At 41.6% G+C, this 17,259-nt stretch overlaps 1 protein-coding gene across 4 annotated transcripts in view; it reads right to left on the reverse strand.

Moving 5' to 3' along the window:
- The window catches only part of RHOT1 (ras homolog family member T1), a 54,374-nt gene that overhangs the window by 17,708 nt on the left and 19,407 nt on the right, over positions 1–17,259 (reverse strand). For all 4 annotated transcript variants that reach the window (XM_083427494.1, XM_083427493.1, XM_083427496.1 and 1 more), the window contains exons 7-18: positions 16,824–16,932; positions 15,388–15,489; positions 13,402–13,500; positions 10,573–10,681; positions 9,807–9,927; positions 9,485–9,569; positions 8,885–9,030; positions 7,524–7,624; positions 5,705–5,835; positions 4,914–4,997; positions 3,095–3,214; positions 1,482–1,684 (exon numbers count right to left, since the gene is read on the reverse strand). In XM_083427494.1, coding sequence (XP_083283620.1) covers positions 1,482–1,684; positions 3,095–3,214; positions 4,914–4,997; positions 5,705–5,835; positions 7,524–7,624; positions 8,885–9,030; positions 9,485–9,569; positions 9,807–9,927; positions 10,573–10,681; positions 13,402–13,500; positions 15,388–15,489; positions 16,824–16,932 — 1,410 coding nt within the window. The remainder of the gene's footprint in view (positions 1–1,481; positions 1,685–3,094; positions 3,215–4,913; positions 4,998–5,704; positions 5,836–7,523; positions 7,625–8,884; positions 9,031–9,484; positions 9,570–9,806; positions 9,928–10,572; positions 10,682–13,401; positions 13,501–15,387; positions 15,490–16,823; positions 16,933–17,259) is intronic.

The raw sequence follows: 17,259 nt of genomic DNA on the forward strand, positions 1-17,259 counted from the left end.
ATTCGAGAAACATGCTGCCCCCTGCAACACTGTGGTGAAACATAACTGTGATCCAAAAAACGAGTTTACATATGCCTAAGAGCTTGGCTACATCAAGCAGGATTCAGGAAATTTTCTTTGAATAGCAGACTACCATGTCACGTTTCAAAATCTGTTTCCAATTCCCTTCCATTTTGGAAGTGTTTTGCCATGTGGCATAGAGAGCTGCTCTTGAACCCAGAGCCACCTTGGACACCTGGAACTAGTTTCACGATTCTTGGAGCTTGGCCCATATATTTATGAAGGCCTACTGAGGAAATGTGCTAATACTGATAAACCAGATACCACCATAAGAGCCAAATACTCTCAAGTCTATATTTTGAGGTTCAGCTCTTCTTCATCTGTGAAAATATACAGTGTTGGGGACTTCCAAAAAGGAAAAAAAATGTTTTACCTGAAGCCTTGTGTTTTGCCCCCCCCCCCATGTAAATATACCTGTTTTGGTTCCCAGTAACACTGCCCTTGAATCCCTGAGGCAAAGGCTTTGGGACATCTCACATAGCGACCTGCGATCCCAATCTTATGTAATTTGCAGCCTGGTTGCAGCTGGAATCCAATACTGGTACGACTTTCAGATATCCTCATACCTTAGGAATTTGTCTGTACCTACCTATCGGAGTTTATTTACCAAAGCCAGACTAAATGTATTTCCCTCAGAAGTTCTAAATGGCAGACTGAGAGGCATCCCCCATCAGAATAGGCTTTGTTTATGTTCCCAGGAGGTCGACTGTATGAAGAATATCCTATTGCATTGTGGGCAATATGAGCAAGCAAGGGATCAACTGATCAAACCCTTACTGGCAAATTAGCCGGGAAAATCCGAAGCCTCCCACATTAAATATCTTTTGGAAGACAGGTCAAATGATATTACACTGGCCATGGCAAAGTTTCTTTCGGAGGTTATAAGAAACAAAGATCATTATGCCCTAGATAAAACAAAATGACTGCCTTGGTTTCTTCCATCTGTCTGTCTGGTTGTTTTAACTGTATCTAGTTTTGAAATTGTTTGTTGGGTCTTTGGACCGCAATAAAGTTTTGATTTGATTTGATTCCCAGTAAACGAGGGTCCAGTCTCCTTGGGACATGCTCAACACTCTTCGTTAATGAATGAGTAATGACAATGAGCAAGGCAGTGCATGCATTTATGGATAGAATAGAACTAGATGCGATTCTGCAATGTATTCAGACAAACTTCTCAAAATCACATTACGTGCAACAGTTGGTACGCAGGAGCTTTTTGCAGTCAATTTAGATTACTTGCATTTATTGGCCAATTCAGCATTAAAATTCTTTGTTATGTTGCATCACCAACATCTCCCTCTGTTGCTAAACACAAATTTCAGTGAGGCACAGAGTTCCATCCTTATGGCAACATCAACAACAACATGCAAAGTTGTCATGATCCATGCAGTTATGAATATTGGGGTTCTTTGGGTACTTACGGATACATGGCCATCGTTGTCAACTTAACAAAGATGTCCTTACTCGGTGCATCAACCGTGTTACAAGAAAAGGCTTGTGGTGGAGGCATTTTGTGTTTTTTGCAGAATTCGGCCGGGGAAATGCTGTACTCTTGTCTAACTTCATGAAGGTCTGACTTGGCAGCTATCACTAAGCAAGGTATCCTGCTGTCCATGAAGTGTTGCTAAATATTTAAATAAAAAACAAAGCAAAACACAGACAGACACAAAATAGAAAACATATACAAATGGGGAAAATTCATAGAATCTACTTATTCACACTGACTGTCCTTATGCAAATCCAAAAGGGCTTTCTATAAGCTTTTCCTCAAACAATAATCTCATAACCCATGTCCCGCAATCACAAAGCAAGACTGCTTTTGGATTCTTACAGAGAGTTAAACCCAAAACTGTTGTATACAAATGCTCAATGTGACATAGAAGTTCGGAAACTTAGAGAAGTGTGGACTAGAATGCATCATTCAGCCTAAGGAATGAAAATAATCTATATGTACTGCTTCTTTAGATATGAAATTGAGACTGATCCAGCAAAAAAATTAAAAAATTCAGTACAGTCGTACCTTGGAAGTCAAATGGAATCCATTCCAGAAGTCCGTTCGACTTCCAAAATGTTCGGAACCCAAAGCACGGAGCTTCCTGCAGCCAATCAGAAGTTGCGGAAGGCCCGTCGAATGTTCAACTTCCAAAAATAGTTTGCAAACTTCCAGGTTTGCGGCGTTCAGGAGCCAAGTACGACTATATATTATACTCCATAGCACTTCTCCAATGAAGATAGTTTTTGGGAGCAGCTATGCTGAAAATGCCGCATTGAGGTATATGATTCTTTTTAATCTGAAGTTGTTATCTGAATCAAATTTGGGGAAATCTTTGATATTCTGTAATGTTTGAAGTTACACAAGAAACTATTTGTTGGGGAAATCTTGTGAACAATGCCTGAAATCTCTTTACTTTTATGATAAATGCTTCCCTCGCAAAATAAAGTACCAAATTAGACTCCATATGGCATTATCCTGAACACTGTAAATCAGTTTGCTAAGAAGGTGCAGTCAATAAAAGCTTCCCAGAGCATCCATGCAAGTGAAGGAGAATCACACACAATAAATCTACATGCACAATTATTGCAAATTTCAACGTAGACATTATTCCTGTAGGAATCCTGTTGCATGTAAAGCAGCCTTAAGAGGAAACCTATCATACTTCCCTTTGCCAAGTACAGGTGAGAATCACAGGTACCTCAAAATGTCATCTAGTCCAAATCTCCTGCCAATACATCCCTGATGATAGTAACCTGTTTTTAATTCATTTTTTTTTAATACTGTCCTTCTTCTATGGAGTTCAGGTTATAAAGCTGATTCCCCTCCCTCTTGTAACGTAAGATATAGAGAGATTAGAGGGAAGGGGGCGGGGACAAACTATCTTGAGTCAAATGCATTTGACGTATTATTTACAATACCTGCATGTTTCTGCAACATTTATTTGCTATACTGCTAAAAGATATGTGTATTTTTTGTGTGTGTGCATTTATTTTCTAGATTTTTTGTAACTGTTAGAAGAGACACGTAAAACATACAAACCTTAAAAATCCTGGCACAGTATTCAAAGGATTTGGGGTTGCTGACATCATAAACTAGGCATACAGCATCACACATGATTTCAGAATCACATAAGAAGTCAGATTCACAAACGTTATGCAACTAAGGGGTGGGGGGGGGGGGAAGAGATAAAAAATTATTAAATATACTTTGCAAGCATCAAGCATACTTCTTTGCTTTCACACTCAGGTCCCCCGTTCTTTCTTTTAAATGTACCCAAATGCAACTAACATGAGTGTTTTTTCTTTTAAATGTACCCAAATGCAACTAACATGGATGTAGACAGCATCTACTTATAGAGATCGGCCACTCTTTACTAGGACTGGAAGATTTCTTGGAGCGAATGAGCCTGTGTGCCTATATGTGTGTATTTTAAATGCGGTCAGTGATCTTTTCCTATGAATTCAACAGGACATACATACATACATGCTGCATAAAGAAGCCACAAGTCAAGAGTTACCATTGCAAATGACCTATGGGATACGTCTGCACACATCACTATTCGGAATACTGTGTAAGATGCAGACTTGCTGGCATATAACTGCCTGTACTTACACATCCTGGTAGATCAAAAGTCACGTGCCATGCATTTCATTGTCCCAAAACCACTTTAAATGTGGATGTCAGGGAACTGCTATCAGAATAGGGGCGGGAAATAGAGGGGCAGTTGTGTTACAGGGAGCCTCCGGAAATCTTGCGAAGCAGTTCCTCTTCCGGTGATGAGGAAAACCCCACCTCCAGTGGGGAAGAGGTGAAAGGACCAGAGGATGCTGGTGGGAGCCTCAGCACCACTTCTGGCAAAGCCGGCCAGGAGGGAAGCACACCCATTCCGTCGCCCACCCTGCACAGAAGTCTAAAGAGCAAAGAGGGAAGGAAAAGGCTGGGCATAACAAGACTGGGGGAGGTCCAGGAAACAAGCACTCCCAGATTCTGCTAGCAATTGAGGCAGACATGAACTTTGGGGTTCTGCACCATAAATAGTTTTGCACCTAAATAAAACCTGTAAAAGACAGGTCGGAGTCCTGCCTGGTTACTCGTGAGCAGCCACCCTTGCCATCTGATAGCAGCATATCATTGTTCAACCATTTCTTCATAGCCTATCCAATCCTAAGACAGCAAGCAAATGCTTAAGCAGTTAAGGGTTAGGTGGCAGAAAGGAATTAATTGTGTGTGTACTTGATAGCTCTTAAGGCTGCTGTATAAAGGAACGCATGTGGCAATGGAAAACTAGGTGCAGTGCTAAAGAAGCAGGGATAGTGAATGCACACTATGGCCCAGCCTTCATACATCTGTGCCTGAAGATTTCACCACCATGAATCAGCTCAGCATAATATAGAATTTAAAGTTGCCATATTTCAAAAAGTAAAAATCCCGACACAAAAGGTATTGGTTTTTTTATAGGAAATTCGCCCCCAAGCCAACACTTCTGACACTGCCATACGCCCGGGCTTTCCTGAACATTTTTTCTGATTTCTGGAAATTCTGGACTATGGCAGCCCTATTATAGATACAATTTCACCTGTGAAATACTGCATTACAAATCAAAGCCCGAACCGGACAAAGCCAAAAACCAGTGCATTAAAAACAAGTCTCATGGAAGAAAGCAGTTTCAGCTTTCCATTTCTAAATAGCAAGATGTTTCACAATTGGTGCATTTGTATGGTGTCAGAAGTAAACACTGCACTTTTTTTGTATACTAAATGGATTGCAAAACTTTTATAGAATTCCACGGATACTCTGAAAAGAGGCATAAAAGAATAATGCTTCATATTCATATACCAATATAATGATATAGTCTTACCAGTAAGTATTTTTCTTGTCCGTACACATAGACTGTATTAATTGCATAATAAGATTTGTGCTCTGGACGTATATGCTTCTGTCTCTGAAAGCACAAAAGAATTCCATTATTTTAAAAGCAAATGCTTCTCTCATGAACAAACTAATTTACGCTTAATCAGAACAGAACAAATCCTATATTGCCGAAAGATAAATAAGGAGTCTCTCAGCAGAAAACTGTGTTAAAAAAATGAGTACAATCTCATTTTGTACGCAATTAACTCGCACAATTTCAACCTTATGTGGCTGAAAGCCGGGCAGTTGAAATCTGGCAAATCAACTGCATGCAAGGCAAGAGAGTTTAAACGCTCCTTCTGCATTGCATTTTCCTGGTGTGGAAAGAACTTTCAAGCTCTCAGAACTGCTTGACAAGCTCTGGGATTCTCTCAGAAGATACTGCGGGAACTCTGACAAACACACACCGCAGCAGCAGCTCTGCAGTGCTCCTTCTTTGGTCCAGATGGAGCACTCTAGAGAAAATCTGTCGCTTTTTCTCTTGGCCATAATCCAAACCCAGAGAATAAGTGCTGTGGAAGTACGCTAGACACTTCTTCTAGCCTTTGAGAAACAGCCTCTATACTGACCGGCTCTCCATCACCTCAGAAAGAGGGAGCAGACAAACAGAGGGAGAATGAAAGAGAAGCAGCAAAAGAAGGGATAGATTGGGAAAAGAGTTCAGAAGTATGTTTGCAAGGCAGCAGTTACTGCCTAACCACAATACTGTTTTAGTGTCACAGGCAGAATAATTCTTACCATTAGGTTTCTTCCAAGCAGTGCCTGAAGGACTCCACTTTTTCCAGAGCCTTTCAACCCAATTAGATTGCACCTGAACACGTTCCTCTGAGTCTGTTTTTTCTGCAGGTCAATCTTTTTATCTCTAGTTACTTTAAAAAAAAAAGGGGGGGGGGAGAAGATTTCACACAAATGTACATATTACAGACACAGGAACACTATGCTTTGTAACAATGTGCACAACCATAAAAGAATCAAGAGTTTGGGATCCAGAGAACTTAGCTAACTGGATGCCCCATGGACATCTGTAGGATGGGGGAGGTCAAAAACAGTGTGAGAAATGGTACTGGGGGGGTGAAGGAGCGAAATGGCAAAAAAAAGTCTCTTCCCCTCCTTCCATTGGATTAGTTTCACTTCTGCAAAGGGACCCGGAAAGCTGTCTGTTGAAAAATGCCAGCTCCCTCGGCCTGAAAGAAAGATGAGCACCACAACCCCATAGTCGCCTTTGACTGGACTTAACCATCTAGGGGTCATTTAGCTTTACCTTTACCTATATTGTTACAGAGTTGGCAGCCAACTGGATTATAACCAAATATCTCCTATGTAACAATCTTAAGAAGAGATTAAATTAAATTCTTCAGAACTTCCCGTAGCCTGCTGTCCTTGTGCTTTAAAGTGACAGTGGAAGCATTTGTCGAAATACTACCTACGGTAAAAGTACAATCCATCATTTATTATATGGACACAGGACTATCAGTACCCTAAAGGTCCCCTGGATGGGTCTAGCTAGCAACAGGGGAGAAGAATGGATGGTGATCCTCGCATGGGACAGTTGCTTTTTCCTTCTTTGCAGGGGTTGGGATCCTCAGGGTCCCTTCCAACTCTGCAGTTCTATGATTAGCCATTTGATATGCAAAATTCAATACCCAGTCCCCTACCTCTTTGCTCACTGCTAACTTCTAACACAGTCACAATGTTGCCGTCATGGTCAAAGCAACAACTGGCAGAAATATCCCTTGAAGGCAAGCGGCCAGCTTAGGCTCTAGACCTGGCAACACTTTGCCCCTCTTGGCTCACTAGCCAACTATCCAACATTTTTTGTGCAGAATTCTCTATTCCATGGATAGGCAAACTAAGGCCCGGGGGCCGGATCTGGCCCAATCGCCTTCTAAATCCGGCCCGCGGACGGTCCAGGAATCAGCATGTTTTTACATGAGTAGAATGTGTCCTTTGATTTAAAATGCACCTCTGGGTTATTTGTGGGGCCTACCTGGTGTTTTTACATGAATAGAATGTGTGCTTTGATTTAAAATGCATCTCTAGGTTATTTGTGGGGCATAGGAATGCATTCATTTCCCCCCCAAAAAATATAGTCAGCCCCCCCCACAAGGTCTGAGGGACAGTGGACCAGCCCCCTGATGAAAAAGTTTGCTGACCCTGGTTACTCTGTTCCAACGACCCTTCCCTCTAGCCCCCACTTGACAGAGGGGTTCATGGGTGGTGCTGAACAAAGTCTCCTGAAGAACAAACTGAAAAAACTTTGATGCAGCATTACTGGCACCATTATTTACTCAACACTCCAGAAATGGTAGCCAATGAAGTGGATTTGGTGGGGTGGGGAGAAGGTGAATGGGACAAAATCATATGTTTTTTGAACTACACATTACTGGACAGGTAGATGCCTCTCCCCTCCTTTTGTGTCATGCATATCACTTCACGGCTTGCCACTCTGCCCTTTGATACTGCACATCCTCAATTGAAAGGGAAACGGAAACTAAGCAGTGAAATTTTTTTTTTCTAAAATCCTTCCAAAATACAGCGCAGCATTGCAGGCTGTTACCTGTAATTGCTGATGCCTGGGATTCCTGTTCAGTCAATATTGAATATCCTAAGTAGCCCAAATATTCCAGGCAGCGCTGTACATCCAAATACGTAGTTAGTCTGATGGAGAACAAAAAAAGTAATTTTCTAAGTTGTCTAAATTCCTCTGAGTCTAGAATTCAAAGATAAGGCACTTCAATATTTGTATACATTTACAAAGACTTGTAAAGAAACCAACGCAATTGACAAATTTATATTTTCACATGCATTATCTCAAAAAGGCAAGAAGTTGTCAAAAAACAGGGAATGGAAAGGAAGGACAGAGAAGGGCATTCATTCTGTCTGCAGAAAGCAAAGCCATTTCATTCCACTTCTAGTCACGGTAATTAAGTGTCTCCTGGTCAAAGTGTCATTGCAAGAAGTTTTAGCAAGCAAACTCAGAAGGCATTTTCTGGGAGACTTGCTAGCTTTCAGCTATGGCAGAATCAACTGGCAAAGTTTTTCATGGACTGCAGATTTAGAGCTGCAGGCTCCACCCCCCCCCCCCAAAAGCTCCCTACAGTTAGAAAATTAACATGTTAGGCTAGACTGAAATCCTACCCCGTTCTTCCAAATGTGCTTGTTGTCAGTGTACAGTGGTACCTTGGCTCTCAAACGCCTTGGTAATCAAACAACTTGGAACCCAAACACTGCAAACCCAGAAGTAAGTTTTTCGGTTTACGAATATTTTTCGGAAGCCAAACATGCTCCATTTTGTGTGTTATGCTGAGGTCTGCCCATTTTTGCTATTTATTTTGCATTTTTGCGGTTCTTTTTGTTTTGTTTTTGTGACTGTGTGGAACCCAGTTCAGCTACTGATTGATTGATTGTGTGACTGCAGTACATTATTTATTGCTTTCAGTTTATGGATCAATGGTCTCTATGGATAGTAAAATTCATGTCAAAGGGCTGTTTTAGGGGTTGTTTTTAAAGTCTGGAACAGATTAATCCATTTTGCATTACTATCTATGGGAAAGCCGCCTTGGTTTTGGAATGCTTTGGTTTTGAAATGGACTTCCGGATTAGATTAAGTTTGAGAACCAAGGTACCACTGTATAGGTTGTTGTTTTTTTAGAAGGTAAGGAGTGCCTTCAGTCACCTGAGATTGTTACCTGCAGCAGGAAGCAGGAAAAACATTACTAGCTGCTTCTGATGATTGTACAAATTAGCTTTGAGCCTTTCAAACCCAGAATGGACTTTGTCAAATCACTTTGTGCCCTTAAAGCTGAACTGGTTGGATTGATTATGAGGAGTCATCCATTGCCCACCCATCAAACTCTGGCAGCCCTTTCAAAAAGCAAAATAAATACGGGAGTTTCACAGTTTAAGTGTTGCACTTACGTCCACTGAGAGAGAAATCCCTGATACGTTATCCATCCCCTTTCATTTGTACAAACGGTGCTGTTGACATCTGGTCCCCACGGCATATAAGGGAAGATTTTGAACAAATCCTTGAGTTCGTCAGGAGACAAAGCACAATCTCGGTCCTGAAAACAGAATTAGGGAACACTGGTGCTTTTTATTTATTCATTATTTACAAAGATGTGTTCTATGTAAGAAACAAATATGGGCTTGCAAGCAATGTACAGAAGAACAGAAGTGAATGGTAATCACGAAAAGCAGAAAATAATTAACTAAGCCAGTCGAATAACTCCCCATAATGCCCTTGCTTTTCCATAATTCTTTAAGCCTTGCCTCTATTGGCTTAGATCATGAACCTCCTGGACAGGGAAACACCTGTTATGTAACACAGTCACTTGACCTGTGAGCCCTTGAAATAAACACTTTCGATTTATTGCCTAGGGTAAAGGAGATTTCTATGGGTCTCAGAGTGTTCTCCCCACTGCCCACCCACCCAATACTTTCAACTGTGCAGACACTGCTAGAAGGATGCAATGAATATTCCTTACGCAAATAGCCCAAGTCAGATTAAAAGCTTACCAAATCATGCTTATCAAAAATGCTTTGGAGGAACAAATACGCATGGTGATTCAACTCTGTTGTGCAGTCCGGAGGTATTTTTAATCTGGTTAGAGAGCAAGAAACATTTTTTATTTTATTACAAAGGTGTTTGCGAGATGTCCACAAGCAGACAGGGCACGAGGGAAACAATATGAATGTAGTTCTATCCAACATAAACATACACACGTAAGATATTTAAGTATGAAGATGTTGCATTGGATTAAGGAACCTACCTTTCAAATGTAGAACAATTATTTGCATTTAGACTTTTTTAAAAAACAAAAAACCTACTGATACCTACAAAGGAAATAAATACTCTGGTGTCAGCTCAAGGTCATCATCATATCCAAAACGCCGCAATACTGTCCAGGTTGTTTCATGTCTCCCTCGCTGAATAAATAGTGTGTGTAGAAAAAGAAAACCTGGAAAAAAAGAAAGTTCTTAAATTACTAATCTTGGCCACATAGTGATGACAGGTGTTGGGATATTTAGATGTTAACAGAGGGTGAGCAAATAATCTTCAGAGTAAAATCCCCTACCCCCCAAAAAAATGTTACCCAAGAATCTCCTGTAAAAACTGTTGCGTTAAGCTTGAAGTTTTCCAAGTCGCAGCTGTAGTGACAGCACACTGAAAACTGCCTCCACCTCCAAGAAAATAGTAATTGCGATTCCTCCAGCTCACCTCTTGGTGGCAGGTAATATAGTGAATTACCTGGGGGGGGGAGGGGATTAAAATCAAAGGAAGTCCTCCATGTACTTTTGCTTGCATGTTTATCTCAACCTTGAAAATATCCAGAAAGGCAGAGAAATGCACAGATGGAGCTAATTTAAGACGCTGCCATTTTGGAGTGACAGGTTTTGTGGACAAGCCCATTATCTACAATTCAATATATCCATAACATAATGGGTACTACACTTCAGTGTATTAACGCTTAAAAACATGCAGTTGTGTGTGGCTCCAAAAATAGCAAAAATAGGTTAAGTAATGCATTCTTGTCATTATCTTTGTGTCATCTTCAGGCTCCATCCCATCTTCATATTTCAAGGAAGAAACATGTAGTATTTACCCTTTAATGTTAATCCATTATCTGCAACTCCATCGCTTAGATTTTTCCGGACTACATTCTTTACGTCTTCTAGTGCTTGAGGTGCCAACGGTGTATTAAAACAAATTCGCTAAAAAGAAGAAGTAGGAATATTAGAACTATTTCAAACCAAGGCTTGGTAATATAGACTCAATGGCCTGGAACATTTCACTACAGCCCATGATCTCATGTTAGAACCCCAACTTTCATACCAACAAGAAAGCTACCAGATCCTGCAGTAGCAGAAGGTGTTTGAATGCATAGTGCCAACAATGGCTACAGGCTCAGAAACAAGATCACAGTTTCTAAGCCAGTCTTGTAGTTAAGCAGCGGCTTGGGGGCAAATAAAATTTCATTCGATGACCACATGAACTATCTATCTATATCTATATCTATATCTATACAGTAGTAACTCGTGTGAATAACTTATTACGTTCTGGAGGTCCGTTCTTAACCTGAAACTGTCCTTAACCTGAAGCACCGCTTTAACTAACGGGGCCTCCTGCTGCAGCCATGCCGCTGAAGCACAATTTCTGTTCTCATCCTGAAGCAAAGTTCTTAACCCGAGGTACTATTTCTGTGTTAGCAGAGTCTGTAACCTGAAGCGTCTGTAACCCAAGGTACCACTGCGTTTATAATTTAATTACTGCCCTATACCCACAGGTCTCAGAGCAATTCACAAGATAAAATAGCTTATTGGGTTGGATCCAAACTCCATTCCTAAAGGCAGTTCTGTTCAAGGGATGCCCCTGCTGGCAGAGAGGGAAAAGACTTGCCAGTTCACCATCCCACCAGCACAGCCTCCCACACAGTTCCAAGGGGTCCCCCCAATCCTCCAGGGCAGTGTGGGTGGGGTTGCAGGGTTAGAGAGGATCAGTAAAAAAATTAAATCTCTTCTCCCTTCCCCTGCTGCTGGCATTCCTTGGATACATCATAAACCCGTCAAAGACTGAAGATGCCGTTCTGTCTGTGGAAGGTAGTTTGAATCCAAGGTAATATGCATGAGCTCAGAGTTCTGCGTGTGAACCGATTCTGCCCCACGGTGTTCTGTTGCAGTTGCACACCTATGTATTGTTCCTCTCTCTCTCTCAATCTCTCTCTGTCTCCCAGCAGAAAGCACTCAAATTAGGCACACCCAGAGCCCTGTTATTTTCTCCCTGCCTCTCCATAGGAGGAAGCACAAACATACACAATACTGAGGACAGGCAAAGCTTGTCATTTTCCTGCAGAGGCAACAGAAGCAAAGTCAGAGTGCGCAGCTCTGTTTCTGGAGACACAGTAATCCTGGGGCGCTGAATGGCTGTCCCCATTTTTCTAGGTTATTATTATTATTATTATTATTAATACCCCACCCATCTGGCTGGGTTTCCCCAGCCACTCTGAGTGGCTCCCAATAGAATATTAAAAACACAATAAAACATCAACATGATAAAACATATTTGAAGGTGGGGTACAGTATCTGAGTTGGGGGAAGGCTATAAGTTTGATAGCAGTAGTACTGGGGAAGGGGGTGATTAACGTTTTCCAGATGGACCATTTTTATGGTCTTACAGACGTCTTCTTCCAGAGGTATAAAGCAGATGGAGAGAAATCTTCCTTTGATGCTACTTTTTGTTTTTGCCGGATAGGCTCCTGCCCAATCACAGGTATACAAAACCCCTAGATTCTGCATTTCCTCCTTTCCTTCATATGGGCAGTGGGGGAAACAAAAACGACGCAGAAAGAACCCGAAAGCTCCCATTCCAGACACCCGAGGTGCGACTCTACATTTTCCACATCTACAGTGGTACCTCAGGTTACATACGCTTCAGGTTACGGACTCCGCTAACCCAGAAATAGTACCTCGGGTTAAGAACTTTACTTCAGGATGAGAACAGAAATCGTGCTCTGGCTGAGCGGCAGCAGCGGGAGGCACCATTAGCTAAAGTGGTGCTTCAGGTTAAGAACACTTTCAGGTTAAGAACGGACCTCCGGAACGAATTAAGTACTTAACCCGAGGTACTACTGTATTTGCATATGCTAGCTTTTGCTATTTTGACCTCAGTTGTCAGTTTTAAATGTTCTGGTTTATTTCTTACATTGCTTTTATAAGCCAACATGAAGATGTTTGCACCACAAGTCGGTTATAAATCCTATCAACGAATAAATAACAGATGCCAGCTATTTTAGTTATTTGCAGGTAGGTAATTTTGGACCCAGGGCTTAATGGTCTTGTAGCAGACGGGGTGGCTCCGTTACTTCAGTTGTGAAGCAAACCTGTGCTTCAGGTTAAGAACAGTTTCAGGTTAAGTACGGACCTCCGGAACGAATTAAGTACTTAACCAGAGGTACCACTGTACTGCTTTTCTCCCAATCTGGCTGCTGCTAAACAATCCCCTCACACAGGCTGAAATTTTTGCTGGAGAGGCGGGCTTAGGAAATGGAAGGGTGACACCTCTCTTCGCTATCGTATCGCCGTCTCCCCCCCCCCCCCATCTCTCTCTCTCTCTGCCAGAAGAGAAAGCAGCGGACAGGGTCCCAAATGCCGCAGGCTTCTGCTCTCTCCTGTCCTGCCGCAGACCTGCTCTGCCTCCTGGCAAAAGCTTTCCTGTAAGGCTGGGGGGCCCCTCTGGATCAGCACCTCCTGAAGCATAAAGGACTGGATCCAGACAAGAAGCATTCTGCCTCCTGTGAGCGGGAATGTTTTCCACTTTGGGGTGGAAAGGAATGCATTAAAATTACACCACTGGATCTGGCTGGTTTGCTTTCCTTAGGACGGAGGTAACAGCCACAGATGAAACGCAGCAGGCGACAGGAGGAGGAGAGAGGTACCTGAAAGAAGTTGAGTTCTGCATCATTAAGGGTGCCATCGTTATCCTGATCGGAAATCCTGAAGATCCGAGTTAGTGCTTTTATACAGGCAGGCTTCATCTACAGATCAAGAAAAAAACGAGAAGTGGGGTTTCTTTTTATTCTGGCAAGCCTGCCATTTTTTTTATTCAATAGGAAAACCCTAAATCCTGTTTTTTAATGGAACAGAATTCTAACAAAACTCTGCACACCCAGTTTCTTTTCTGTTTGTGTATGCTAGGAAAAGGAAAGATGGGGAGCTGGGACAGAAAGCAGTGCAAGAGACAGGAAGTATTCCCCCCCCCCCCAAGACTTTATTTTAAACCCAAACATTTGATACCTTAATGCAGATTTGTAAAGTGGTGGAACTGCCATTCTGTTTTGCTGTGGGTCTTTTGCAGCACATCTTTAGGATGGGGAAAGCTACTGATTAATCTTCAGGATTGGGCAAATAAATATAAATATTTGAGCATTTTCTCTGTGTGTAAATGAACGTTTTGCCTGTTACAAGCTTGGACTGAGAAACATGCCGAAGAACTCAAGGACTGATCATTATCCATCCCTTTCGTCCAAGTTCTTCATCAGTTCAAGAACAAAGATCAGTAGGAGCTTTCATGGTGGCAGTGTTAAGCCTTGTTAGGATTAAAACAGATAAGCTTTATAATTAAAGAGTTTAATTCCTAAAGGGGCTTAAGTCAATTTTGACTAACATTCCATTTGGAAGAAAATTATTTCTGACTAGGGCCTTTTTGAATGCAAACACAATTTTCAAGGCTTGCTAACGCAGTGACTTAGGCCCAAAAATTATACAAATCCCCCCCCCCCCCCGGGTATTGGTAGGACTCACAGCAATATCTACAGGTCAAAATTGATTTTTTTTGTCAAAACTGACTTAAGCCCCATTTGGAATTACAATCTTCCATTTTAAACTTATTTCTACGTTTGTATTCTGCCCTTAGATTTGTGAAATACTGGTGCATCTGAATATTGAGAATGATAGCTGTTGAATGTCTTAGTCAGGGATTCAGATATCCTAAAAATAACACCCAGAAGATATGGATATTTGTATTCACTGCTGTTGTATTATTACCATCCATTACTGTCATTTCATCAGACCTAGTTCTTCAGAAAACCAAGAAGCCAGACAAGCTCTATCAAGGGAGAGAAGGCATTTAAGGACAGTTGTGCTGGTCACCTAGACAGGCTTTCCTTCATCTCAGCAATCAAATACGATTTCAAATGGGACTGGCCCCAGCATGTAACTCTCCAAGAGCCATCAGGAAACCAGCTGGATCCATCAGTCTCTGAGGGCAGGCTGTTCTAGTCAATCTACCACAGGCTAAGTGCCTGTCTAAAACCCTACGAAGTTGTGGCTCTGTCCTCCACTTTCAGATCACCTTCATTCTGCCCCAAACACACACACACACACACACACATACGAGCAAGCACGACCTACCATGACATGGAGGAGTGGGATTCGGGCCTAAAAATGGTTGCTGAAACCTCCCAGAACTCTCAATCTGGGGCACTCTTGCGTTCAAGAGGGGAGTGTGTTGGGCAGAAATAGGGGCAGTAGAACAAAATCTCTAAAACTGGGAGGGTAGCTGTCACAGCAACCTGGATATCCCTTGGATTGGGAGAACAACCAGAAGCCCCAAGATATTTCATGTTTCTTCTCTTATGATGCCCTGTCCAATTCCCACTGCTGTATCTCCTCTGACAATTTTTCCTGGAATACCTCGACCCAGGCTACCCCAATATCAAATTCACACTAAACGAATATCAGCCTCAAAACAAAAGCAGAGGATAGCAAAGATTTGGGAACTCCAACAGGTGCCTCTTTTAGCTTTACAAGACTGAGAAATACCAAAGCGCTCTTTTTGGAGACAGAAAGGACTGTGCTGGTGCACAAACTTTAGGGTATATTACCCGCAACGCTGATTTTAGAACACAAAAGCAGCAAAATACCTCTTTTTCCTCTGGACAATAGAGGGGTCCTGTAGGATGTAGAACAGCTTTCTGCGCATAATAAAATAGCTCGGATATGTTCTTCAAGTTCTTGGCTGAGCACTAGAGGAAAAAAATGAAATTATGAGTCTTGTCAGCTTAATACAGAAGCAGGGGGAAATCCTTGCCCATATGTACTGGGCTGTTTTCTTTGGCCAAGCAATGAACATTCTACATTTTATTGACTCAGGTCCTGATGGGATTATTTTTTACATTGAATGGTTTTAACTGCTGTTTTATCTTGTGTGTTCTAATGCTGCTTTCATGCTGTTAAAGTTAGTTGACTGATCTACACCGTTTTATTTACTGATGCCTTAACCAGCTGTTATGGTTTTACTGTCAGCTTAAAATGTTAGTTTACCTTGAAAAGCAGGTTATAAATACTTGAAATAAATAACAGACTCTGTAAGAATACAGAGACACTAAACATAGCATCAAGGCAGCTTTAATTCCACGCAATATTATTTTAATGCCAATATCATCCCCAAAGCAGCTCACATCAATTAAAAAAACTGAGATGAGGGCCCAGAGGTGGTGATGGCTCTGGTCTTTTGAAATGGTCCTCAAAATCTCCTGGCCCTTTCTCCCATTTGGAAAAAAAATTTTTTTTTGAGGAGGTGGTAGAATCCAAGGTTGCACAAGCAGATTTCTGCTCGTGCAACCCACTGGAGCAAATTTTGGAGGTGGGCAGCCGAGAGAATTTGTGTACAGGCCTGCATAGGTACCATTCTAGAGAACTCTTTAATTCTGCTTTTAAGCCTCCTGGGTGTACGGCGAAGCCCAGTGCTGGTGAGGCCCCAGTCACACAACTGTCAGTGACTGATAGAAATAAACTAGCATGTGCTAAATGTCATGTAAAAGTTCTGTCATGGGCCTATGCACAGGCCCTTCTATCACGGCTTATAGAAAAAAATGACAGGACACCCAGGGAAAGGGGAGTGGCGTGGGAAAGAAAAAGATAAGGCTCCACTTTGGCATTGTCAAATGTGAGTATAGCCCTGAGCTATACTGGGAGGACAACAATAGCAGTGGAAGAATTTCAAGGGCATTGCAAGAGGCCAAGAGAAACAGAAGTGGGACATATTAGACTGACACACACAGGTTGAAAAGAGTTAGAGCTCCTGACTTGAAATCCTATCAAAAGTTAAATAATGTAACAACACAAATAGAAATCATAAAGAATGCAGATATTATCTGAGTGATTATTGTAACAATTGGAACGTAACTAGAAGTTAACAATAACATGAATTGCAGAAATATAAGAATCTGATGAGAGCACTGGCTATGGAGCGCGGGAAACCACTTTAATAGAATTGTATTAAGGGGAACAAATATTATTAAAGTTAACAATGTAACCATTAAGCCACAGTGAATGCTAAGAAAAAGCTTTTGATTACCTCTACGCAAGTTTCTATCTCTGTATATTGGTTCATAATGGGAAGGATCGTCTCCATACTACTGTATTCAACCAGATCTGATTTGTTCCCAACTAGTATAAGAGGCAGCCTGAAAATAAGTTGAGAAAAGTTTTTGCAATCAAATATAATAGCAGTTATTTGGCACCTTATAATAGACTGTCCATTGAACTATTTTATAAGCAGGTTTGTGTTCCAATTTGGTAAAAAGGAAACAAGTCTGAGTAAAACTGGGTCTTCTTCCAGAGACAGCATTTGCAAAATTGAAGATTCTGATTTCCCTTGGAAAAATATTTATGACTAGCAAACCAGTTCGCCAATGAAAATTACAATGCCTGCTAAACCTAAGTCATAAAAGACTTCACTTTGAAGTTCTTTACAGCAGGTGGCCTCAAAGCCAAGAGCTCCAGCGTGTGTA

This window comes from Podarcis tiliguerta, assembly GCF_965153285.1.
Source record: "Podarcis tiliguerta genome assembly, chromosome: 2".
Lineage (NCBI taxonomy): Eukaryota > Metazoa > Chordata > Lepidosauria > Squamata > Lacertidae > Podarcis > Podarcis tiliguerta.